This window comes from Anas platyrhynchos, chromosome 19, assembly GCF_047663525.1.
Source record: "Anas platyrhynchos isolate ZD024472 breed Pekin duck chromosome 19, IASCAAS_PekinDuck_T2T, whole genome shotgun sequence".
NCBI lineage: Eukaryota > Metazoa > Chordata > Aves > Anseriformes > Anatidae > Anas > Anas platyrhynchos.
The window spans coordinates 12,145,361-12,168,389 of record NC_092605.1 but is presented as its reverse complement, the minus strand read 5'-3'; the positions used below and the strand labels follow the sequence as shown (position 1 = coordinate 12,168,389).

Sequence of the window (23,029 nt, the reverse complement as noted above, 5' to 3'; positions counted from 1 at the left end):
CATACCCTCATCCTTGGGGCTGAAGGCATCAACTCTAACCTGCAGAGAGGTTCAGAGAGTGAGAGGAAGGTGAGCAGAGCCCTAGAGGAAGGGGATAAATACAAGAAAGTCTTTGAACATAGATGTTAATTGTATGCAAAAAACTATTAGTGTCATTGTAACAGTACTAAAAAATATTTTTTTATTAATCTCTTAAGACATCAATGAAACTAACAGTAAATTCATGGCTTTGTGTTAAAAGTATATTTCATTTTGTCTGTAGCAAAATTTTGAGTGTAACAAAATGGTAGGCATACAAAGAACCTAGTTGGTAAATTGGATACAACAAATTGGAAGCAGATTGAGTGTGGAGGTGCTGTGATTAAAAAAAAGCATCTCTATGAAGGCCAACTTCTCCTCCTCTGGGTAACCCCAGCAGTGCAGATACCTTTGGTGGTATTGAAAAAAAAAATTTCATACTACCATAACACTATCAGTATGCTATTGTGAACAAATGCTTGGCTTTAAAACAAGATGGAGACTATGCTGAAGCCCACTCAGAACCTGAGTGCAACTTACACAGCCAGAAGTCCCTCTTCCTTGGAAGCCTCCTTTTAGCTGTCACAGATGTGGGGGGTGACAGCAAGGTCTGTGTGGCCTGAGGGTGCAGAGGCTCCGTGCATGGGTAAGGAGTGGCCCTGGTCCCTCCCTGTGTGATTTGGGTGAGAGGTGGCAGAGGCTCTGGGGACCTGCCAGGGAGGAGCAGAGGGATCTGGTGGTGGGTGGCTGTGTGCTGTGCAAGGGGTGGCAGGGCTCTGTGCCATGGGGCAGGCACAAGGTTGATGCTTCTGCTGGTGTGGGGGCAGGGAGGACCACCAGGAGTCTTCAGCTGGAGGATGCGCGCAGGGCACTGGGCTGGGGCTGCTGGGGCTGCGGAGGCAGCCCTGGAGTGCATGCAGGGGCCGGTGGGGGTGTCGCAGGGCACTGGGTGGTGGTATTGGAAGGTACCTGCTGCAGGGCAGGGGCTAGCTCGGAGGCTTTGGGGCTCCCCATGCAGCAGGGGCTGCGACCTCCACACCACACACCTGAGGGCACTGCATTGCTCTGTTGAGCCCAGAGGGGATGAGAACAGTGCTTCCCTGTGATAGACCCCCAAAATGGGGTCTATCTGGACCTGGGACTTGGTGGAACGGTGTCACTGATGTCTCCGTGCCTCCCATGGAGAGCACAGCACTGAGCTGTCCTCTCACATATAAAAAAATCTTTCCAAAGGCAGAAACCATGTTATTTGATGTTTGGAACATTTTTTGGCTATCTCCTGTTTTTTGGGAAGGCCCAAGAATTGAACATCACTGGGATCCTCCAGCTGGGCTTCTGCAGGAAACAAAACCCCTTGGGACAGGCTGTGTGGGAAAGCCACCCACACGTCAAGGCAGACAAACCCAAGGAGGCACTAACGCTGTGGGGGCAGCTCAGCAGTGGGTGCTGAGCAAAGAAGGCAGAGAACAGTGGCATTGCTCTGGCACAGGGTGTAGCTGGAAGGATGCGAACTATCCAACAGGCCAGACACAGTGGCATGGGAGCAGGGCTGTAAAGCATTGGGGGACAAACCTGAATCTGGAAATGAGGGAACCAGCAGGGACTGGAGGGGTCTGGCTCTGGCATACCTGCCCGGGGGGGGACAGGTAATTGAAGCAGCTCCCAAGCAGGACCCAAGGGGTCCTCAGAACTCCACGGGGGGATGCCAGGTGTGGAGGGGGCTTTGCTTGTGCTTCTCCTGCCAAGGCAAGGGGAGGGGAGAGCAGATTCTGTCCTGCAAGCGCGGTCTGTCCTTCCCAAGGAGATAGCTCTGGTGGGGCTGGAGAACCACTAGCCTGTGCAGAGCTGAGCTGAGCACTTCTCTGGACAGCAAAGCAGCTCGGCTGCAGGTGTCTTTAGGAGGGATATGGCCTGGAAGGACCTCAAGTGACCCTCTAATCCTTCCCCATGCCCCACAGAAGAGTTTTGATCTGGGCTTGGTCTCCTTGGTCTCCTGTAAACTGTCAGTTTATAGGAATGACAATAATCAGACCAAGAAGACTTTAAGCAGACAACTTATGGTGACAGTAAAAGAGCAGACAGATGAGGGGAAGCCCACAAAAAATAAAGGATGCTCCAGTCTGTAGCTGGATACCAGTCCCGTGTCCCTCTCCTCCATCGGCATGGCCTGTCACTTCCAAAACTTTGCTGGCTCTCAGCCCTCGTGGGATCAAATGAAAGCACAGCATCCAGCTGAGCTCTCCAGCCCACTCCTGCTGCTCCCCTGTGGGCAATGGGAGGTTCAGCCCTGGCCAGGAGCCCAGCTGCTGGAAAATTTGAAGGTGTTTGGTCAGCAGCCCAGAGTACCAGCAGCTCCCTTTGAACAGAATGCTGACCAGTGGAGCAAGGTTTGCAGGAGAACAAAGCAAAACCAAAGCCAACAGAAGGAGAAGTCTTTGGAAATGGGAGACTGGTTAGAAATCTCCCAGGAGAAACTGTTTCTTTAAAATCAAACTTCTGGAAAGATTGTAGCTGCTCCCTGGAATGAAGCTGAAATGAAATGAACACAGCTGGGATGGCTGTTACTGCTCCAGCCCAGCAAAATCAAACAGACTGTGAGCAGATGTAGTGGCAAGACAAAGGGGTTTTTAATAATGAAGGTGTTGCTGGTAACATAGGTAAGGAAATGTGCTTGCTTACAACTTTGAAGCTGACAGCATCCCTTTAATTAAGGAAATACATTTGTTGAGAGGAGAAAGTTGTCTGGAAAGCCCTGTACAATGACGCAGTGTAGCGGCTAACACTACTCTGATTCAAGTGCTATTACTATTCTTCATGGAATGGCTTCTAAAAATCTCTCACTTAGATTTTTTTTTTTTTAATGCAACCTGTGATCGCCTATCCTAGCAGTGCATTGTGACCATTTGTACAATAGAAAAGTGGTGCTTTAAATAGTGACTTAAAAGCTACTGCCATGTTCTTTATACAGCATGCAACAACGCCATAAGCTGAGACACAGCGGTGGCCACAAAGCCTTCTCCGGCAGCTCTGGCAGCCTTGGGTGCGGGTGCCCCGCAGGAGCTGTGGCCAGGCTGCCCATGGTGCCCCTCACGCTGGGCCTCCTCTCCAGCTGCTGCATCGCCAATGTGATGTCTTTCCAGTAACACAAATATTAAATACACACAGTCCGTAAATAGTTTAACAATCTTTGTCAGCAACAATATTTACTTTGGCAAAACCAGAATTGCAAAGAAGTAGATGTGTCCGTCAAAGAGTCTGCAGTAAGTTCTTTGGTGGAAGCCAAGAAGTGAAGCAAAGGCTCCTTCTCATTAGAGCCCGAGGAAGTATATTGCACAGAGACTTGCAGGAGAAACACTGGTGACTTTAAATGGGAGGCATCGCTGCAGGAGAGCATCCATCTTCGCTGGCTTCAGAAGAACAAGCTCCTCTAGGCTCAGTGATTCACAGCTGTTCTCCAGATGGCTTTGCTCTGAGCTGGGTGAACAGTGATGCTGGAGTAAACTTGGGAAAGGAGAATCACTGCTGGGGATCGAGGAAGTATGGGAAAAAGGAAGCCTTCTGGATGACAGAGGAGTGGAGACAGCAAAGCAGGTGCTCACACAAAACCACAGGCACACAAGAGCCTGCTCAGCCTTGTCCCACACCAGGTGGCTGAATGGCTGCTCCTGGCTGCCCCTGCTTCTGGGTCATGCAGGGCAGTGGAGACCCATCCTGATTTTTGGCTGTGCAGAGGACAGCCCCTGCAAAGCTTTGCTGTATTTTCCATATGACTTGCTCCTACCTTGGATCAGAACATAATAAGACTTCATCTGTACCACACGAGCTGGGACACGCCAGCTGCACCATAATGCCACAGCTGTTCAATACCTGCACCTGCGGCCTCAGCAGCTGCCTCCAGCATCCAGACCTCTCTGCTTCAAGGTCACAGGCTTCAGCCTGATTCAGTTCTGACTGCAGCCAGGACAGCTCTTTGACTTTCAGCCCCACAGGCAGCCTGAGAACATCCCAAAGTACCACCATGAACATCGGCTCCATCTCTCACTCACCTAGAGCACAGCTGTGCAGGGACTGGGAGGAACATGGCTTTGGGGACAGAAGGAAGGATGTAAGGCTGTACAGAGTAGTGTGTTTGTTGCCCTGGCTGGGCAGAGCCCTTGGACCTCCCTGCTCCCAATCCTCCTGACCTGGCATGGCTAAGTTGAGCCATGCATGATGGCCTAAATAGCTGTACAGGCAGGAGGGAAGGGGGCAGCAACCTCTGGATGATTCCCTGTTGCTTCCTGGATGAGGTGTCCTCACCACACAATTTTGTCATGAGCTTCTCCAGTTCTCATGGGAGTGACTGCTAAAACTGGGGAGAAAAAGGTAAGAGGAACAAAATCAAAATTCTAGCCAACTGTCAACCTAAAGGAGTGTTGATAAAGGTATCCTTTGTGGGGATGTGTCAATGGAGAAAAATCAAAGTACCAGAGCTGTTGAGCTGTCACTTTGCAGTAACAGGAAATTCAAACAAGTTTATTCACTGGGAAAATGGCTCCAGTTTCCCCTGATTCTGGCATGTTAGGTCTATGTGTTCTCTGGCATGACGGAAACACTGCTGGCTGCTGCAGGCTTATAGTATCCTGCCTCCGCCATCCTCCTGTTCACCACTGCTGTAGGTGAAGGTCCATGCTGGTGTTTAGATTGAGATCAGTAACATCTAGGAAATCAATGTTGAAGATGCTGGGGCCAGCAGAGGTGAGAGAGCCAAAGCCGGTGGCAGAGCTGGGGGGGGTGAGGTCCAGCCACTCCATCGTTTCCCATGGAGATTCAGTGAAGCTCATTTGTAAACCAGAGCCATCAGCAGGGGAAGGGGAGAGCTGTGTTTCCATTGGTGAGAGGGGAGTCTGTAAAATCTCCTGGGAGGTGAGCAGTTCATCTGCAGCTTTGCTGGAGAACCCCTCTATCATCCCTTCGAAGTGGGACTCTTCTCCTCCCATCTTCAGTAGGGCAATTTCACTGACTCTCCCCAGTGGGCTGTGAGCATTCAGCAGGACCTCGAGGTGAGTGTCACCACCACCTGGACAGTGCTCGAATGGGAGCTGGGTGGAGGAGACCTGTTCGAATGCGGCAGATGATTTTGGGAGAGAAGTGCTGGAGTTCCCTGTAGACACTGTTATGTGAGGTACTTTCTGCAGGCAGGACCGGTCTTCCTTGGCATTGGCTGGCATTTCTGTTCAGCAAACAAGAGCGGGTTGAAGTGCTCTGGCAGTGCCCATCACTGCTGGCCCAGAGGCACAGCCAAGGCCCCTGAGCTGGGCTCCTGGGCTGGGCATGCTTGCACAAACCCACTCCCAAATCAATCCCTTTGGCGTTGCTCACCCACCCTCCCTGTGGGAAGCCCCCCATGTTCCCACTTTCTGATCTCAGCTCCCCTGGTTTTGGACCCCATCTCCAGGACTTGAGCACTGGCAGCTGTCCCCATGGGGGTGGGCATGGATTGGGTAATGCACGAGAAAGGCCACTGGCAGCTATCTGCACAGGGGAGAGCACCACAGTGCTCTACGTGGGAGATGGCACTGGCAGCACTGGGAGTGGTGGAGGGCAGCAGGGGCTCTGTGTGGGGAGGGCGCTGGCAGTGCTGTCACCCTGCAGTCCTTCCTGAGCAGGCTGCATAGGTGACACGCTGAGCCCAGACTCCCACAATGATTTGGGGCATGTGCAGAAGTAGGCTCTGGCAGGCTTCCTCACCAGCACAGGTCTGGTGTGGTTTTGGAGTCAGTCTCAGTGGCTCCTGCCATAGGGAGGCAAATGAAAGCTGCACGCAACTCAGGCAGCTCCACTGGGGCACACTGAGAGTTCTGGGCCCCACGGACGTATGCCTGATGGAGGGGAAGCCCTGGAGGGAACAGAGAAGCAGTGCGTACCTCCGCTCTCAATCAGCACGTCCAGGAGTTCGTCCATCTGCTGACTTCGAGTCATCTGCTGCAGCAAACGGCAAAGAGGAGAGTAGAGGGCATTAGGAGGAGAGTCCCTCCAGCCATGCGCCAGGTAGGTGGCTCTAGACCCCATGAGAGGCGCATGGGGCTGGCAGCAGTGTTCAGATGAGCACCGCAGGCACCTGGGACAAGTGCAGCAGATCTGGAGAGCACTGAGCCAGGTTTCCCCTGCTCTGCCTCCAAGCCTGTCTGTGCTCAGTGGACACTGCAGACTGCCTCTGCCCAGAGCAACCAGGACATCCAGACCCGGACCTGGCATCTAGCACCGGCACGTGCCTGCTTGCAGTCCCAGCAGCCTCACTGGGGATAACATAACAGCATCCTCCTCTCCCTGACCCCACACTGGAAGGACTTTCTGCACACCTCCCTGCCAGCCAGGATAAGCCAATTTTTAGCACTGCCGATGGTATCAGTCGATGTTCCTAAAGGCACCGTGACCAGCACAGAGGCTGCTGACAGACTGTCACAAGAAGTAAGGAGTTCATGGGAGATAGGAGCTCCTCCCCACGGGAGCACCACTCCAGGATAAGGCTAAGGGCATATGGGCTCCGGGATAAGGTTAAGCAGATGGCAATCAGCAGGGCACTTTGCTAATGGGCTAGGTGAGGTGTCCCAACGAATGGCCATTTGGGATGTCTGTTTGCCTGAGCACCCTGAAGAAGAAGACAGCAAAGTCCTGGGGCATTTGTACGGGATATCTGGACCCCAGGCACCTTTCATCAGTACAGAAGATGCTATCCCTTCTAGCATGGTGTCTGACTGCTTTATGGCAGTCATTTAGTAACTGGCTCTTCAAAGAAACCCCATTCCTTATGTAAAAAGGCTTGTCCTACCCAGAGATCCCTTAATGGGTTGTAGCTCCTGCAGCTGACAGTTACATTAAGCACAGAACACTGCACAGCCCTAGCCCTATAGAAAGTAAAAATCATGCAGTTACCTGCTTTACTGCATCCTCATAGGGTGGAGGCTGCTTTACCTCTGAGGGGATTGGGCTTGGATTACAAAAACTTGGGGATGGAATAGAAAACTTTTGACCTGCCTGCATAGCCATCTGCGTGGGGGAAATACAGGGAAACGGAATTAATGCACAGGGAAAAGGTTACTCTCCTCGGCACAGAGGGAGGCCCTCTTTTGCCAGAATGAAACCAGGAAAACTAATGATATTGCAGGTCAAATCAGCTCAAAGTGCCTGGCCTCTGGGCAGGAAAGAGGGAGGTAAAACAGCTCTTTGGGTTAGCTCTGAGGACACCGGCAGGACCCAGGGCCAGGTTGAACCCTGGTCACTGACTGAGATCTGGCCACAGGCAATGGTCTTGCAGAGCTGTGACTTTATCTGTGGGTTATCTGTGAATGTGAAGAGCAAGAGGGAGAGGTGGCTATGCCCAGGAGCACAATGCTCCCCCAGCTACCAGCTGCATCTCAGCTCCTTCCTTTGGGGAACCTTCTCTGTCACTACCTGTTCTGGGACAGCTCATGGAGACTGCCCAAAAGAGTCACTGCCCACAGGCCTTCTCTGTGCCCATACCAAACACCTGCACACTGGTGCCAGCTTTTTGCCAGCAAGAGGGTCACCCTCTTCCAGGAAGGACATCACCTAAAGGTCCAGTGACTGCTGTTCCCCTTGTCTCGAGGCCCACAGGGAAGTCCAGGACATTGGTTTCACAACCACGATGACCTGCAGGACACTGCAAGGCCAACCCCTAAATGTGCTCCTTGTGCTCTGACAATGGGGAAAGAGCTGGAGGAACCCTTGAGGTGCCCTATGACTGCTCTCTGGTTGTTCTGAGCAATCCCACTGCCTCTCTTGGAGCATAGCCCCACGGCACTGCACTTCACTGTGCAATGCACCATGGTGCTCTGTCCCACTGCTTGTTGCACCACAGCTCTGTGCCCCACTGCTGAGGTTGCCACTGCACCCTACCCACGGCATTCACTGCTCTGTGCCCAGATCACCCAAAGCAATGCACCCCATTGCCTCTATCACCCCAGCAGCATTCCCCGTGTTGCCTACTTCAACCCCACAGCACTGCACCCCGCTGCCTATCCCACTGCAGCACTCTGTTTCTCCTCCTGTCTCACCCCAACAGTGCTGCTCCCCTCTGCCCACCAGACAGCACCGTGCCTGACTGCCCATGTCACCTATATCGCTGTCCTCTGAACAGCTTAGTGACAAGGCTGCATCCTGACACTGCACCCCCCTGACACTGCACACTGCTCAATGTGCTGGCTGTGGGGCTGTGGCTCCTGAGCTGTCCTGCGTGAGCGCTGCGTGCAGTGGTGGTTGCTTTGCGTGAGCCTGTTGCACACTCAGTGCACACCTGCTGTGCATCTGCCCAAACACTTCGTGGGTGCACTGTGCACCTGGAGCCACTGTGCATGCTTTACAGACAATAAATATGATGGGTGTTACTAGTTACTAGGAAACCCTGGTAGGGTGTTAGGATGAAATGGGACTGTGATAAGCAGCCCTTTATGCTATTTTGTGTGTTGGCAGCATGTGCCCCTCCCTCTCCAAGCTTTCATACCACACTGAGGGCTGAATGAGGAGTGGAGACACTGAAGGGACAGCTCTGCAGTGCTGGTGGCCTGAGGAGGTGACACAAGCTCTGTCCTGACTGTAGGTCCCAGTGGCAAGCCCTGCTTTATCATCTCCCCAAGAAAAGGCTTTCCATATGACTGGGGTAACTGTCTTCCTTCAACCTAGTGGTTAAAGTGCCTTACACTGCTGCAGGGGCTTAGCAAGATGCTGACTAGTATTGCAGGGCTTCCCCATGGGCATAGAAAAATGTGGCAGAGACCTCCCAGGGGCAGAGGGAGCTATGCTGGTGCTTCCCCACTGAGGATAGAGCTGTGCCAGGGCTCCTAGGGGCAGAGGGAGCTGTGCCAGGGCTCCATGGGGCAGACAGAGGTGTGCCAGGGCTCCATGGGGCAGAGGAAGCTGTGCCAGGGCTTCCCTAGGGTGGAGAGAACTGTGCCAGAACATCATGGGGCTGAGGAAGCTGTGCCAGGACTCCCCCAGGGGCGCAGCAAGCTGTGCCAGAGCCTCCCCTTGAGGGGACATGGAGATGTGTTAGGGCTCCTTTAGGACAGAAGAAGCTGTGCCAATGCTTCCCCAGGGCAGAGAGTTGTGCCAGGTCCCTCCACAGCAGAGGAAGCTGTGCCAGGACTCTCCCAGGACACAGGGAACTTTGCCAGTGCTCACCCAGGGGCACAGGGAGCTGTGCTGAGGTCCTCTGGGGAAGAGCGATCTGTGCCAGGGCTCCCCCAGGGCATAAGGAGCTGTGCCAGGGCTCCACAGAACAGAGGAGCTGGGTTGTGCTCCCCCAGGGCAATTGGATGTGGTGGCAGCACGGTTCTTCAGGAAACACCCTGCAAAGGACCCCGCAGTGCCATTAGCTTCCAACCCATTCTCCATCTCAGCTACCCTGCCTTACAGGCAGCCCCACATGCTCCTCCAACCCCCTAGGTGCCCATCCTGGATGTCAGCTGTCCCAGCCTGATAGAAAAGCAGTCAGAGATGTTTGTGTGAATGGCCACAGATATGAGTGTGTTCACCACCAAGATGACAGCTGGGGTGCTCTCCACTTACCGATGCTGTGCGAAGGCAACTGTTGGTCTGTGGGGACCCGCTGCACCCTTCTGCCTGTGAGCCAGGGGACACCGAGAGGAGATAGTGGCTATTAGGGGACGGTGGCAGGCTGATGTGCTGCGGGCTCTTTGCAGCCCCGAGAGGAGAGTGCTGGGGGGAACACTGAGGGCTCAGGAATGTTGAAGAGGTGATGGTGCTTTGCCCTGCAGGCTCCAAGCAGTGGCTATTTACAATGTGAGACAGCTGTGGCACACCACAGTTACTTAACTTATCTGAGCTGCTGGCTTGGCCTTTTAAGGCAGTTTGTTTGGATGCAAATGGGCAGCTGGACACTGCATTTTCTTGCTTGATGGGGACACCAAAGAAATGCTGAGTGGGCTGTTGTTTTTCCTCAAGGCCATTGCTTCTCTTTCGCTTCTGGAGCTGCATCCGTAGCTCTTCCACATGCCTCTGCTCTTGTTGCAGCTTCCATGTCAATTCATTGATGACTTTCTGTTTCTCCACCAGCATTTTGTCTTTCTCTGTGTCAATCCCTTCCAGCTCCAGCTGAATGCTCCCTCCATTCATGCTACTCATGAGGCTTTCTTCAGCACTACCATGGACTGGAGATGGCTGAAGACCAAACTGTGGAGAAGACATGGGCCCATCATTGAATGTGTCTGGCAAAGAGCCACTCACAGAGAGGTCGGAGGAGGCTGGAGAGATGGGTGGGGTGGAGCTGGTGCTGCCAAAGTGGTAGAAGCCATTTGATAACATGCTGGTGGAGGACTGCGACTGGTAATTTGACAAGGTGCTTGTTGGAGTGACTGGAAAGGTTACAGTTGTGATCTCACTGAAGTTTGGCACTGCATTGCTGCTGCACTCCTGGAAGGGCCGCAGCCGTTCCATCAGTGCTGTTTTGGTACCAGATACAGGAAGGCCTCTTATTCGGAGCTGCTGTCTCAGTTCTGACACCTAGAAGAAAAGTGACCAATAATCATTCCTTTTGCTTCCCCTTCCAGCTGAGTGCTTTAGAAACCTGACATTTCTCACAGCAAGCCGCATATCATAGATTCCATGCCTCCTGCTTTAAAGCTTTGGCTCCCGAGGTGATCAGTCAGCATGCACAGCCCCGACTACCACAGGACCCTGATCTTTCCTAATAGGAAAACCTTTTTTCCTCCAGAAACTGTGACTGCTCTCCGTGAACCAGCAGTGGTCCCTGAGCCATGGAAATAAGCCATGATTCCTCTCCTAGCAGTAGCATCTACCTGAGCAGAGTAGGTGCTACTCTTTCCACACAGCCCAGGAACTATCCTTTAGCTCAGATAACATGACCACAGATCTCTGAAGCCAGCTACTCTGTGTTCAGGCATCTGCACCAGGTTCAGGCATCTGAGCAAAGCTACTGCTATGACCAGGCACATGTTATTTCTACCTCATCTTATTTCTCCATCTAACAACGATGGAGAAATTCATTTCCCCTAGGTCCCTGCTTCTAAAAAAATATTGGCCTTCCCTATGGCTGAGGCTCTGTTAACAAATTATAAAAGAATCAGTGATTTGAATGATTCTCCCTTGTTCCCTGCCTCTCTTTCCTATGTTAGAGATTTAGATACTACTCAAATCAGTGCTCATAGCCGCGGACTCTAGGGGATACCTGCTTCTCCAGACAGCTAAGCTGGCCTGGATGCTGCTGGCAGAGGAACTGCAGCATGGGCTTGCAATGACCACTGAGAAGCTGAGTCACTGAGTTGGTGTCAAGGCAATGCTGACACATTCCGTCTAGTCTGCTAGCAGTATCCAAGATATCCATCATAAAACTACTGAAGTTATGGGGTCACGAGCTACAGGAGCAGCAGCACAGATTGTTCTCTAGACTTTGACCTGATACCCTGGCCTGCAGCCAACTCAAGATGCAGGGTTTGCTGATACGTGCACTGGAGCAATGCACCCATGTGATACCCACAGAGCAGAAAGTCCACGTTTTTAGTTACCACAATACCAATCGATTCCTGATTCATCATGCTGTATGCCTGGGTTTGCACATAGTGTGGTGGTTCTGGTTTGCTGGTCTGTAATACAGTTGGTCCCTGTAGCACAGCCTGCTGCACTACACTGCACACATAAGGGGTAGCAAAGCACATTCAGGCTATGAGAGTCTGCTCCTGTGGTGACAAAGTTTTAACTCACTTTCAGGTCATCCAGGTTAGATGGCAGAGGGCCTGGCTTGATAGATGAGACACAAGTCTGGCCTGAAAAGGTGGTTTTCACAGGAGAAAGAGGGGTGTTGTTGACAGAAGTTGATGAAGAATTTGAACTTTTGACCATTTGCTCATTTGATTGCCTGAAATAACAAAGGAGATTTGGGATAACATGTCTGTCCTCCAGGGTCTCTGTGCCCAGTGCTACATGACATACCATCTCTCTGCTCCCTTGAGGCTCCTATCTCCTGTACGAGACTTGAAGGACCACCAACCCCCAGGAAAACTGGTTTGGGCTGCAAGGAGATTGCTGGTGACCTACCAGCACGTCACAGGTTCCCCAACCAGTGCACAAAGCCAGAACAGCTTTTCAGGACACTGCTATACTTTGAAGTTTTTATGATTCCTTTGCATGCATTTATCCCCTTTGCACTGGCACAGATGCGCAGGGAAGACTGAAAGCTTGGAGGGAGACAGGACTAAGCCCTGATACTGGCACATTGTCACTCACTTTATCTGGCCTTGGTGCATCCCTGGGTAGCTGAAGTGTTGCTGTTGCTGCTGCTGCTGCTGCTGCTGTTGCTGCTGTTGCTGCTGACTGAGGATCTGGAGCTGCAGAAAGAGCTGCTGCTGCTGGAGGAGTCTGGCATATGCAGAATCCATGGGAGGAGGGGACTTTTCTGCCTTCTGGTCTGGAGGGATGTACTGATGATATTTCAGCTTCTTCACCTTGGGTTTGGTGTCCTTGGGCTTTTTGTGACGGTTCTTGCTATCACTGGAAGATTTTGACTGTTGGTACAAGATGGAAAAGAATTAGTGGAGAGATCCTGTCACTCCTGTGGGAATTTGGAGACCTGGCAGAGCAAGGGCACATCCTGCTGGCAGCCTTACAGCCCAGCTCCATGAGCAGCTTAACGTGTGTGACTCCCCAAGGGCAACATTTCATCCCAGATGTGCGAAAGAGCACATGAGAAGGAGAATGACCTTCCTTGCCTTGAAGGTATTTCTCTATTGCTCTGTATCTCCTGTTTAAAGCTCCAGGGGATATTTCCAATAAAGGAACTGTTCAATCACCTTGAGCAGGGACCAAAGCTCTACCTTTTACAGTTAAAAAATGACGTCAACATGCAGTAGTTGACAATGGGATACATCTCCCTTCATTATTCCAGGCCTTCAAGGCCAAACCCCTAAACTTGCCAGACACATGGGGTGCAGCACCTGGGCATTTTGGGCTTAGCTGCTGCCACCTGCCCTGTGCTTGTTCCCTCTCCTAGGGAGCCTGGGCATGAAGACATTACCTTCACCACAGAGGGCACTGGGAGGGGTGGGCTGTCCTGTCCTGGTGCTTGCTTGGGGCTGTCGCACTGGCTGCTCTGCCCTGAGGCCAGCTCTGCTGCATTGCCCTCAGTGCTGTGGGGGTGATCCTGAAAGGAAGAGGTGCAGTGTGAGAGGATGTGGGGCAGATGCAGGCCCCCTGGACAGCCTGTCCCCACAGACAACCTTCCCTCCACACTGGTGCTCAGTTCCTACAGGGCGAGGGGCTGCACCCAACTCCGTCAGCCAGGGGCTGAGCTGCAGCAGCTCTGCACCACAGTGCTGATACACTGCCCTCTCAAAGGCAGTCTCAGAGGGCCCCGACCAGGCTGCAGAGGTCTCTTGGCACAGAGAAAGGAGATGGAGAGCTTGGAAACCTGATGCAGTCCCTGGGGAAAGTACAGCCTGGTGTCCCTGGGCTCACAGCAGTGTGTCTGGAGCACCCATATTCAGCGGACGTGTCTCTTTTCCTGAATCGGACACCTGCCACCCTCTTCCCCTGCCCAAAGTCTTCTCCAGTCACCTCATCCACTCCAGTCTTATCATGCCTACCCCAGCCCTCTCTCCCCAGTTCCCACAGGCTATCCCAGTCCCCTATAACCTTCCTGTCTCCCCAGTCTATCCCTGCCTACCTCAGTGCCCCAGCTAGCCCCAGTCCCCCTCTGCCGGGCCGGGCCGCGCCACCCACCTGGGGCGTCCCCGAGGGCGCCGGCGGGGCCGGCTCCGAGGCTTTGGTGCCCGCCGACGACTCCGTGGAGCCCTGGGAGTCCTCGCTCCTGACCTGCTCCGGGGACAGGCCGTCATTGCTGCTGTCCTCCTCAAAGGCGAACGCGTCGGATGGCTTGGGGAAGTTCACCTGCGTACCTGCCGGGTGCGGGGAAGCGGCGGTCAGTGGCGTGCCCTCCCGTCCCGCCCGTCGGCCCCCTCCAGGGCAGCGGCGCCCGCCTGTTCCCGGCTCCTGGCCGCGAGCTCCGCAGCCCCGGCTGGAGTGGGCGCCGGTCGCAGCCAGCGGTTGGGCTGTCCCCGGCTGGAGGGATGGGGTGAGCACAAGGCAGCGCGGGGAGTGCTCAGATCGCTCGGAAACCGCAGTGTGCCCTGCAGTCCCTGGTCATGTGCGGGACCAGGTCAGTTTCCTACGTGTCCCCTTTTTCACGTCTTGCTACAGGCTGAGGACTTGGTGCTCAAGGTGTTCAAATGCCACATCCCATGGCAAACCATTGACTGAGGACAGCATCACTGGTTTGACTGGAAAAGAATCCTGCAGGCCAGTTCCCTAGAGCCAAATGACTTTGTCAGAGGCAGGAGGCTCTGAGAGAGCACAAGTACACTGCGCTGGCTCAGAGCAGCTCAGCTGTCCCGACCTGCCTTTGGACTGAAACGAGGAGAGGGGCATTAGTCTCTCTCCCCAGTCTGCCAAGCATCTCGATCGCACTTAGTGATCCTCAGCAGAAGAGCTGAGGTTGAAACTGATGTGGAGGGTGACGCTGTCATGGCAGAAGAGCCAACGTGATTGCACCTGGCTGCAGCTGGACAGCAGCTTCCAGGTCCTGTGGCTGTCCACAAACATCAGCCACATGAAACGCTTCAGTTAGCTGCTGTTACGTCCTGACTGCCACAAGGCCTGCCCCAGATATTGATTCTCTGCAAGCTCCCTGCAGAGCTCCTCCTCATAGTCAGATGGGCAAGAGCTTTTGACCCCAGGCTTTTACTGATAAATGAAGTGCTGAAAAAAGAAGAGCTCTCATGTGAGCTTTGGGACAACTGCAGGTGGGGGCAGAGGAAGGAGCAGCGTGGTCATGCTCATAATCTCCTCGTGCTCACGTCTGGCATTTGTCAGGCAGCTTGGCATGCTGATAGCGAGGTGACAAATAGGGAAATAGGAAGGGCCCGGGGACAAGCCTCCACCTGTCTGTGCGGCTTCTGTAGCAATGTGCACCTTCTCACTGACACGCACCCTCCTGCCCCTATCTCAGAGATAAAGGCTTATCTCGGCTTGCTCCAGCTTGTGGTGCCAGGGTGGGTGAGAGTGCAGGGAGCCCTGGCTGCCCGCCCCAGGGTGGGTCCCTGAGCCACCAGCAGCTAGACCCCTGCAGAAGGAGGGCCCGCCTGCCATGGGGTTGTGTTGGGAAGAGGTCCCAGACAGTCAACAGTTACTGGTATCCTGACAACACGGCTCTGCGTCCTGTGCACTGTGCCTGTCCCTATCCACAGTTCTGCAAGTGTCAACAGCAGCAGCCTCCTCTGTGACCCTGGTGTTCCGAGGAAGCTGCTCTGTCTGCTTGGCAGAGAAATGCAAACAGCTCAACAGTACACTTGCCATGGCAGCTCTGGGGCAGGCAGGCATAGGAATATGAGAGCAACAGTGTCTTGTGGAGAGCCTCTCTCCTCCCTGTTCCCCACATCCTGGGGTTCCTCATGTGTGTCTGGAAATAGGGCCTGTCCCCTCTCCTCTACAGCTGCCATCAGAGGTTGTACCTTCCCCGAGGAAACACAAGGCTGTATGATCCCTTGCATTGGGGTGTCTGCAGACAAGTGTGGACATCCTCTTCTGGGAATAATCACTCAAGCAGAGGGACTTGTAGATCTCCAAGACTTCCGCTGGGCTGGCATTTGACAGGCATGTGAGGAGAAAATGTGCCAAAGCACAGAGCCCAGGGGACCTTCAGGACACAGCAGCAGCCCAGGGCATGACAGGAATGTGCTGCATCCTGCTGCCTGATACTGGTGGCCTGTGCGGAGCGGGGAGCGCTGTCCTTATCTGTATCTCTCACCCAGCCCAGGGCTGACCATGTAGTTTCATGATCCCATGTCTCTGCTGTAATCTCAGGCAGAATGGTGTTTGCTTGGGGCTGTTTTTAATGCACTGGGTATTGTCCTCTCAAATGTATTGGACAAAGTGATGACAAGGACCTGGTAAAAAAAGGTTCTTATATCACTGCTCAGCTATGTAGGGCACTGGCGGCCTCCTGTCACTGGGATGTTAGGGCTTTCGGTTGGGGTCTGGCACTTTCCACTTGCCCTGTCGGAGGTGATTAGAGGAACATGTCAGCTGAACTTTCCACTATATAAACAGTTGAGATTCCAAGGTTAAAGTAAAATGATTTTAAATCCTGTCATCTTTCTGGTATTGCAAAAACAAAAGGCTTAATGTTCAGAAGTCTCAGTGCTCGCCTCTGCTCTTTTTTCAACTTTCTGCCCCAAGCTGTGAGCACCACAATGTGCCTCTGACTTCAAAAATCAGTTTGAGGATCCTTCAGCTTGAGGCTTTCTTCTACAGAAGCCTGAGGACTGAGTTTGTGTCGCTGGTGCAGCTGCAGCACCTCCTTCTCATGGCACCCAAATAGCTTCTTGCTGGACTAACTTCCTGCTGGACCCTAACATGCTGTGTGTTTCACCTGAAATGGGATAAAACTGGCTTACAGGGAAAGTTTTTCCCCAGCAGATGATTGATGGAAGGCTATGGCAAAAGGGAGAGATTTTAAAATTGACTAAATCATTTTAATCCAGACTTTTGTTTTTAACAGTTTTGTCCTGTAAATCTCTATTTACCACAAGCTCCTGACATGGCAGCTGGAGACAAACATTGTTCAAATTTGACATGTGCTTTTCCCAGCCTCCAAGCCTTGGCTCCAGTGGATGAAGTCATATTCAAACTGCCTTGATTGTTTATAAAAAGGGGATTTTTTTAATGGTTTCTCTCTCTCTCTTTTTTTTTTCTTTTTTTTTTTTTTTTTTTTTCCCACTCCTCTCCTTTGATAAGTGACTGAAGAGATTTTGCTTGAACTCTCCTTAAAAGCTCTCCCTAAAAATTCCTCTTCAGAGTCCTGGAACATTTTGCCTTCAAAGGCAAGATCTGTGAAATGCTGAAACCAGGGTGGCTCAAGAACCGTACTGAAGGAACCACTGACCACACTCTATGTGCACTTTGCAGAGGGAAAATGAAGAGCAGGAACAATTGCAGTACAGGAAAAGGAGTTTCTGAGCCTGCAGTATTTCATGTTTCTGCTGGTTTCTGAGATGAAACCAAAGTCAAAGCGCTTCCTGTTTCAGTTCCCATTTTTTGCATTGCTCCTGTAGTTCAGACCCCTCATATCCCAGAGCCCTGCTACTGTCCCCAGCTTGTTCTGAATCCAGAATAGATACTTAACATGGGACTACGCCAATGGAAATAATCTCATTAATTTAGGAACCAAGAGCAAGAGAACAAGGAGTTCCTGGAGGCAAAACAGCTCTCAGTGCCCCACTTGAGACCTGAGGTCCAGTTTGGATGTGGAGGGATAAGCCCAGACTTCAAAAATGTGGGCTGCTGGGCTAGCAGGGTGCTGCAGGTTTCCTGCTCCTTTCTCTGCCTTCTTGGTACTGGTGAGCTCTGAGTCACCATTTTCCTTAGTGTCAGCTCCCGCACTGGCCTCCCTGCAGCAGTATGGGGGAAATAACTGCAGGGGATTCTGCATCCCTCCTCCAGCTGGGAGGTGGATAATAGAGGAACACTGAACTTATGCATAAACAGCGTGGAAAATGGCTGGGAGGAGCATAGCCTGCTTTGGGATGCAGGCTGCTCCGTGTATTCCCCAGCAGTCTAGCACCCCAGTGATGCTTTCACTTCCCCTCTACTCTGTTGGACCTTGTGTGCCACTGGCATCAGTGGAAAAAAAAAAGAATGTCAGCCTCTCTGAAATGGGGCTATTTCACTCCTGCTTGTTGGGTTGTCAAAGCTTGGCAGGTCACAAGTGGGAGCATCCAGACCAGCCTAATGCCCACATGTGTGCACCCAAGCCTTCTCCCACGTGAGGGAGGAAGGAATGACCTTTCTCCTGCAATACCATTTACATGCTCAAAGCCTTGGGCAGGGAAGGAAGAGTAAGAGACGAGGTGTTCTCTCTGAGAAGACATGGCTGAGAAATGATTCGTTTTCCCATGGTCTTAGCGCAGCACTAAGAAGATGAGAGATCTCTTTTTATAGACCTAGGTGAGGTAGCACAGTCTGTGCTGGACTGCAATAGTACGGTGAAAAATAAGGAATTTTAAATAATATACAGCCACTGCTCCTACCTCTAGGTCAATCACTTTCTGCAGTTGCTGCTTGACATCTGTGTAACCTTGACAGCCCCTGCCCCATGCCATGCACACGACACAAAATACATGCTCACTTCACTACCTTTTATGGCCTCTTTCACAGCTGAGTCGACAGGAATAATATTCTTCTCCACCAACTCCAAAGGACCCGGCCTGAGAGCAATCTTTTCATTGAGATCATCTGCCAGTCTGGCTCTTTTCAGCTTCATTTGAGTAGACTGAATGGACCCTTCTGCAGCTGAGTCTAAAAGGCCAAATGGAAGGCATCAGTTCAGGACCTGGGGCATCCGTAAGCACATTGCTCAGTGAGAACATACTTCCCCCTCAGCACAGCTTTCTGGACTGTGGCCAAGACATGGCTCAGTGTCCAGCAGGAGCTGTACTGAGACTGGGAAGCAAGATGGGATTTAGGGACATGCGTCTTCCTCTGAGCCTGAGGTCAAGCTTCCCCATTCCCAGGTAAAAGCTTCTGTTTCCTAACCTGGGCTTGCAAACCCAGTCTGCAGCCAGACCATCCTTCCCAAGGCCCAGAAATGATCTGCAATGGAAATTTCATTAAGCTGTGACTAACATGAGAGCAAAAGTGGACTCTGACTCCTGCCTGCCAGGAGCCCATTGGCCCTTGTGGCCTAAAGCAGGTGGATCCCTACTTCTGAAGAAACAGCTGGAGGAAAGAACCATTAACAGAGTTTGACAACTGGACCGAAAGCCTTACACTGGAAAATAAAAAGCAAATTCTTCAAGAGTGGAATGTTTGGAGGCAGCATGAGGGCAGTGTTCAGGCCTTCAGGGGAAAAACAAGCTGGTGGAGAGGAGCATAACAAAGGCAGCTAGATCTGGAAGCTACTACCAGACCAAAACAAACTGAGAAGCTCTAACTTACTGAGTGGTGAAAGAAGAGTGGCCAATTACAAAAGACAGTGGTGATTTCCCAAATAAAGATTCTCTGACACCTCTGGTAGCACCAGAGCACTCTGGTAGTCAGGGAGCAGGACCCTACACTAGACTATACCTATACACTCTGGGGTTTAAAGTAAGAAGGGCTGCATCTAAGCTGTGCTGCCTTCAAAGACTGGACAGTCTTCTGGAAGAGATTCTGTAGGCAATACAAGCTTCATACTAGACAATAAAGAAAACTCTGAACGAGGTCATGAGAGTTCATCTAAGGACTCAGATTACGTATGAAAAGGAACCACATGAGCATCTTGAGATGAACAGTAGTAGGTGTGTCTGGAAGACATTTAGATGACAGCAAGTGTCTCAGCTGCCCGATTTCAATCACGTCTATGTCATGTTATGAACCAAATGGGCCTGTAAGTCCGTGAAAATCCAGGGCACACCTCTTTGTGGGAGCAGAGGCCTAGGCCAAGTGTTTGTGGGGCAGCACAGACAGTGTGCTTAATGCACAGCCCGGCCATCTCTGTACCACCTCTCCTCCAGCTCTATCTCGCTGGCCCTGTCAGCGCCTGGTGACTGCAGCCATTTCCACATCTGTTTTACAGCTCCTGGCCCCAATTCCAGTTCATATTTGCTTCAATTATTTAACCTAAGGGAAAGACAATTTCCACCTGTCAAATGGCCAGTGATGCTGGCTCATTTTCAGATGGAAAGAAAAGGGTAAATTAAGAGAGTGGCACTGATCTGTCACAGACTCTGGGCTTAAACCTCTTGCATGCCAGAGGAAAAAGAAATATGAACTGCATCCATACTGAGAGCAGAGGCCAGCATTTACAGTTCCCAGAGAGTAATCTGCTTCTTCCAAGGGACTAACAGGACTCAAGGAAGGACTGCACGTCCTCCTTGTCTCTAAGGAGCTTGTTATCTCTGAAGATAACGAGGGACACCGCAGAGTCCTGCTGTCTGTGATGGGATGCAGCAGAGCACTGCCAGCTCCCTGGCTGGGAGGGGACACCAGGCTGGGAGAGGGGGGAGAGCTGCTGGGTCTCACTGACTGGTACCAGAGCTCAACCTTTTTTTGTATGGCTATGCTTGGGTCATTGATTCTATCAACATCAATAGACACATAATGAGAATTATGGAAAAAAAAAAAAAAAAAAAGTCCACCTTTAGGAGGTTATTACAACTACCTGCTACGAGGATTTCACCACAAATGCCCATGGTATGCACTTTGTGAGGATCAGACCTCTACACCTCTGTGTAACAAAGTATTCTTTCACAGCTGTTCTATATCCCACTGTCTTCTAGACCATCTCATACTGGTACCTGCCAGAGGTGGGACAAAGATTAGATGGCCTTGTTCCTGCTCCTGTTGGGAAAAGTGTGTCTCCTGCCTCCTGAAGGTCAGGTCTGAACCAAATACCATACAACGTCCCATTCCATACAATGTCCCTTTGACTGTGGCCCTCATGGGCAGCTGGGGCAAAGTTAATTGTGATGAGGGTCCTGAAAGGAACTCAAGTGGGGCAGGAGAGACATGAGTCACAGGCAGGAGAAACAAGGAGTAAGTGGGAGAATCTCAGGCAGGCTTACCTTGTAAAATGTGCATGTTGACCAGGTCTGATCTCTCAGGCCTGTTTCTGATCTTGTGCTTGAGATAATCTTCAGTCTGCAGAACACAAATGCAGAGAGTATTATCTGACTAGAGCAGCAATAAGGTACAGAGAGCAGAGGCCCCCATGCTATCCCAAGTTTTTTTTTTATTATTATTATTATTATTATTATTTTTTTATTATTATTATTTTTTATTTGGTACAGTTTAGGTTCAGTGAGCTCCTAAATGACATTTTTTTTCCACCTGGACACCGGCTGATTCTTGGGCAGAAATTCTTCATAAAGGGAACAACATGCATGGAGCTGCTGACTGTTTACTATCCCCACAGCTAACCTGTGTTCTTTCCAGTTTCCCTTGGGCTTCTGATGCCAGAAGTATTATGAGAGCTCGTGGAAAGGATGAAACCTGTTTGCTGGGAGTGGTAGATTTGCTCCTGGCTCAGCATACCATTTCACCTTTGAGACCTACACAAAGGCAACTCCACAGTGTAGTGTTAGCAATCGCTTCTTTGGGAAGCCTGGCATCCTTTGGTGAGATATAAGGCTGAGCAAATCATGAAGATACCCGGACACTCCTCCCAGGTCAGCCAAAAGACTTAGCTTTACTGTGGTCCTGCAGCTCCTGTGCTCTGAAGTTCTTCACCCCAGCTATGGTGTGGGTTGGGAAAATCCACACTGCAGATCACTGTAGTGGAGCTTGTGATGAACTTGTACCAGCTTCTCCATGGTTTTAAGAACAAAAAGACCCACAGAGGTGCAATAGCCTATTTCTCCAGGGCCAAGGAAGTCAGTATTGGTGGCAGCTGACCTCAAGGATACAAATACTAGCTCATCGCCTAGATAAGAAGAGCTAGGGAACAACCTAGATAAATTATTACCTGTTTGTGAAGTTGAGATGCTAGAATAGATAGTATAAAGATGTACATAGTTCAAAGAGGTGAAACCCTTCAGGATAAATAGAAAATAGCACAAGCAGCTAGAGAAAACTGGGAAACCCATAGCACAATTGTACAGGTTCATGAGAAAAAGGTTTTATAAGCATTTCTGTAGCCAGGAGAAGGCAATGGAATATGCTGCCTGTGTTCTGTAAATAATTGTGGATGCTGCTGAGATGGCTACAGAATTTAATGCCTTTTTAAAACATCGTCACTAAAAAGATATGTGACTATCAATCACGTGACTAAGCCAAGATCCTTCAGCAACAAGACAATAGAAACTGCAGTTATCAGTTTGGAGAACAGGTTGGAGAGTACTCAGATAGTTAAATGTTCCCAAACAGTTTGAGATATACAAGGCTAGAGTAATAGCAGCTGTCTCTGGTTCTCTAGGAGACTGGGCCAGGGAGAGTATACATGTATTTTCTAGTTTTAAAAGAGATGGAGAGAAGAAACCTGGAAATTATAATTCCCGTCAGAGAGATATTGGAACAAGTAATCAAACAACCTGTATAAATGGATTTTGAAGACAGCAGGGAGGTGAGTAACAGCCAGGATGGATTCATGAAGAACAAACCACATCACACCAACCTAATTTCCTTTTATGGATAGATGACAGATTTCTGTTACAGGAATAAACAAAAAATGTCATGTAGCTTGACTCTAAGCATGTTTTGACATTATCTCACACGGTTTCTTCATATGCAAGCTAGAGAAATTTGGTCTGGATAAGACTAACATAAAAAAGGAGCAAAACTGTGGGTCACCAAAGGAATTAGGAATGGTTCACAGTCTAAACAGAAGAATATATCAAATCATGTTCTGCAGCAATTTTTTCTGCTATTCAATATATTCATTAATGCCTTAGATGACAGAAGACATACTTCTTAACTCTGAATCATTCAAGACTAATAGATTAGAACACAAATTTTTTTGGAGCAATTGAAGAAATTATCTGAAATACACTGGATACAGTTCAAGAAGGACAATTGGAAAGGAGTCTATTCAGGTCACAGTTAGCCACAGCTAAACTAGCTGATTAAGCACTGGAGGGGATGAGGACTTAATCCACCATAGATGTTTCTGTACTGGTCACTGGACAGTGGTCTTAGACAGAAATTAGTAACTGCATAAATATTGGAAAATATATGAAAGACTCCAGAGAACCTAGTGATCAGCAGCTGAACCACATCCCCAGACCAGCAGGCAGCTTTCTAGGAAATACCATGAAGAATGTCAGATGGGCACAAGGAGTAACGAGGCCTCCTTCTGGGTCCTGCTTCTGAAGGGACCTGTGGGAAGGATCTGGAAGGCAGCAACAGAAATCACTGAGCCAGAAACTAGACCAATGAGAAGAGGCTGAAGTGAAGGGAGATTGCTCAGTATGCAGATGACATTGCTCTAGGGAAACAGGATGCAAAATAC

General features: G+C 50.8%; 1 protein-coding gene across 15 annotated transcripts in view; it reads right to left on the bottom strand.

The window, feature by feature from the left end:
• Positions 1–2,623: 2,623 nt before the first annotated feature.
• MYOCD (myocardin) overlaps positions 2,624–23,029 on the bottom strand; it is a 245,914-nt gene continuing 225,508 nt past the window's right edge. For 11 of the 15 annotated variants that reach the window (XM_072025860.1, XM_027471503.3, XM_072025862.1 and 8 more), the window contains 9 exons: positions 20,649–20,724; positions 18,241–18,402; positions 13,771–13,946; positions 13,067–13,192; positions 12,280–12,557; positions 11,758–11,911; positions 9,586–10,539; positions 5,925–5,982; positions 2,624–5,230 (listed from right to left, as the gene is read on the bottom strand). In XM_072025860.1, the coding sequence (XP_071881961.1) occupies positions 4,662–5,230; positions 5,925–5,982; positions 9,586–10,539; positions 11,758–11,911; positions 12,280–12,557; positions 13,067–13,192; positions 13,771–13,946; positions 18,241–18,402; positions 20,649–20,724 (2,553 nt within the window). In that variant the 3' untranslated portion in view covers positions 2,624–4,661. The remainder of the gene's footprint in view (positions 5,231–5,924; positions 5,983–9,585; positions 10,540–11,757; positions 11,912–12,279; positions 12,558–13,066; positions 13,193–13,770; positions 13,947–18,240; positions 18,403–20,648; positions 20,725–23,029) is intronic. The other 4 variants (XM_027471506.3, XM_072025863.1, XM_027471512.3 and 1 more) reach the window with 2 other exon arrangements.